At 69.7% G+C, this 491-nt stretch overlaps 1 protein-coding gene across 1 annotated transcript in view; it reads left to right on the forward strand.

The window, feature by feature from the left end:
• The first annotated feature begins 226 nt into the window (after nucleotides 1-226).
• Nucleotides 227-491, forward strand: part of GSC (goosecoid homeobox) — a 9,579-nt gene continuing 9,314 nt past the window's right edge. Inside the window, 2 exon segments of the mRNA XM_006165414.3 lie at nucleotides 227-349; nucleotides 351-489. Of these exon segments, the coding sequence (XP_006165476.1) occupies nucleotides 302-349; nucleotides 351-489 (187 nt within the window). The 5' untranslated portion in view covers nucleotides 227-301.

Raw genomic sequence — 491 nt, forward strand, 5'->3', positions numbered from 1 at the left:
TGTCATCTGCATATTACCAGGAACTAAATCCAGGATGACGTCGACTCAGTATAAAACCAACAAGAGGTTCAGCTGGTCTGCGCTCGGTCCTACCCGCGGGTTGAGTTCAGCAAACGCGGCAGCAAGGGGAGGGCTGGAGGAGGGAGAGCGGACGCAGGGGGCGGGGAGGGGCGCGGGGCTGCGCGCTCGCCCGCGCTCTCTTTCGGTTTGGTCCGCTGCAGGAGGAGGGTGGGCCCCCCCACTTTGAGCTCTTCGCTCGGCGCGTCCCCGCCGCCCCCCGGTCCCGGCGCGGGGCTCGGGGATGCCCGCCAGCATGTTCAACCTCGACAGCATCCTGGCCGCACAGTCGAAACGCGCGGCGCGGCAAGGCCCGGGGCCTGCCGGTGGCGCCCAGCGCCGCGGCTCCGGTCGTCTTCCCGGCCCTGCACGGGGACTCGCTCTACGGCGCCAGTGGCGGCGCCTCCTCGGACTATGGCGCCTTCTACCCACGC

This window comes from Tupaia chinensis, unplaced genomic scaffold, assembly GCF_000334495.1.
Source record: "Tupaia chinensis unplaced genomic scaffold, TupChi_1.0 Scaffold143913_1, whole genome shotgun sequence".
NCBI classification, from domain to species: Eukaryota; Metazoa; Chordata; class Mammalia; order Scandentia; family Tupaiidae; genus Tupaia; species Tupaia belangeri.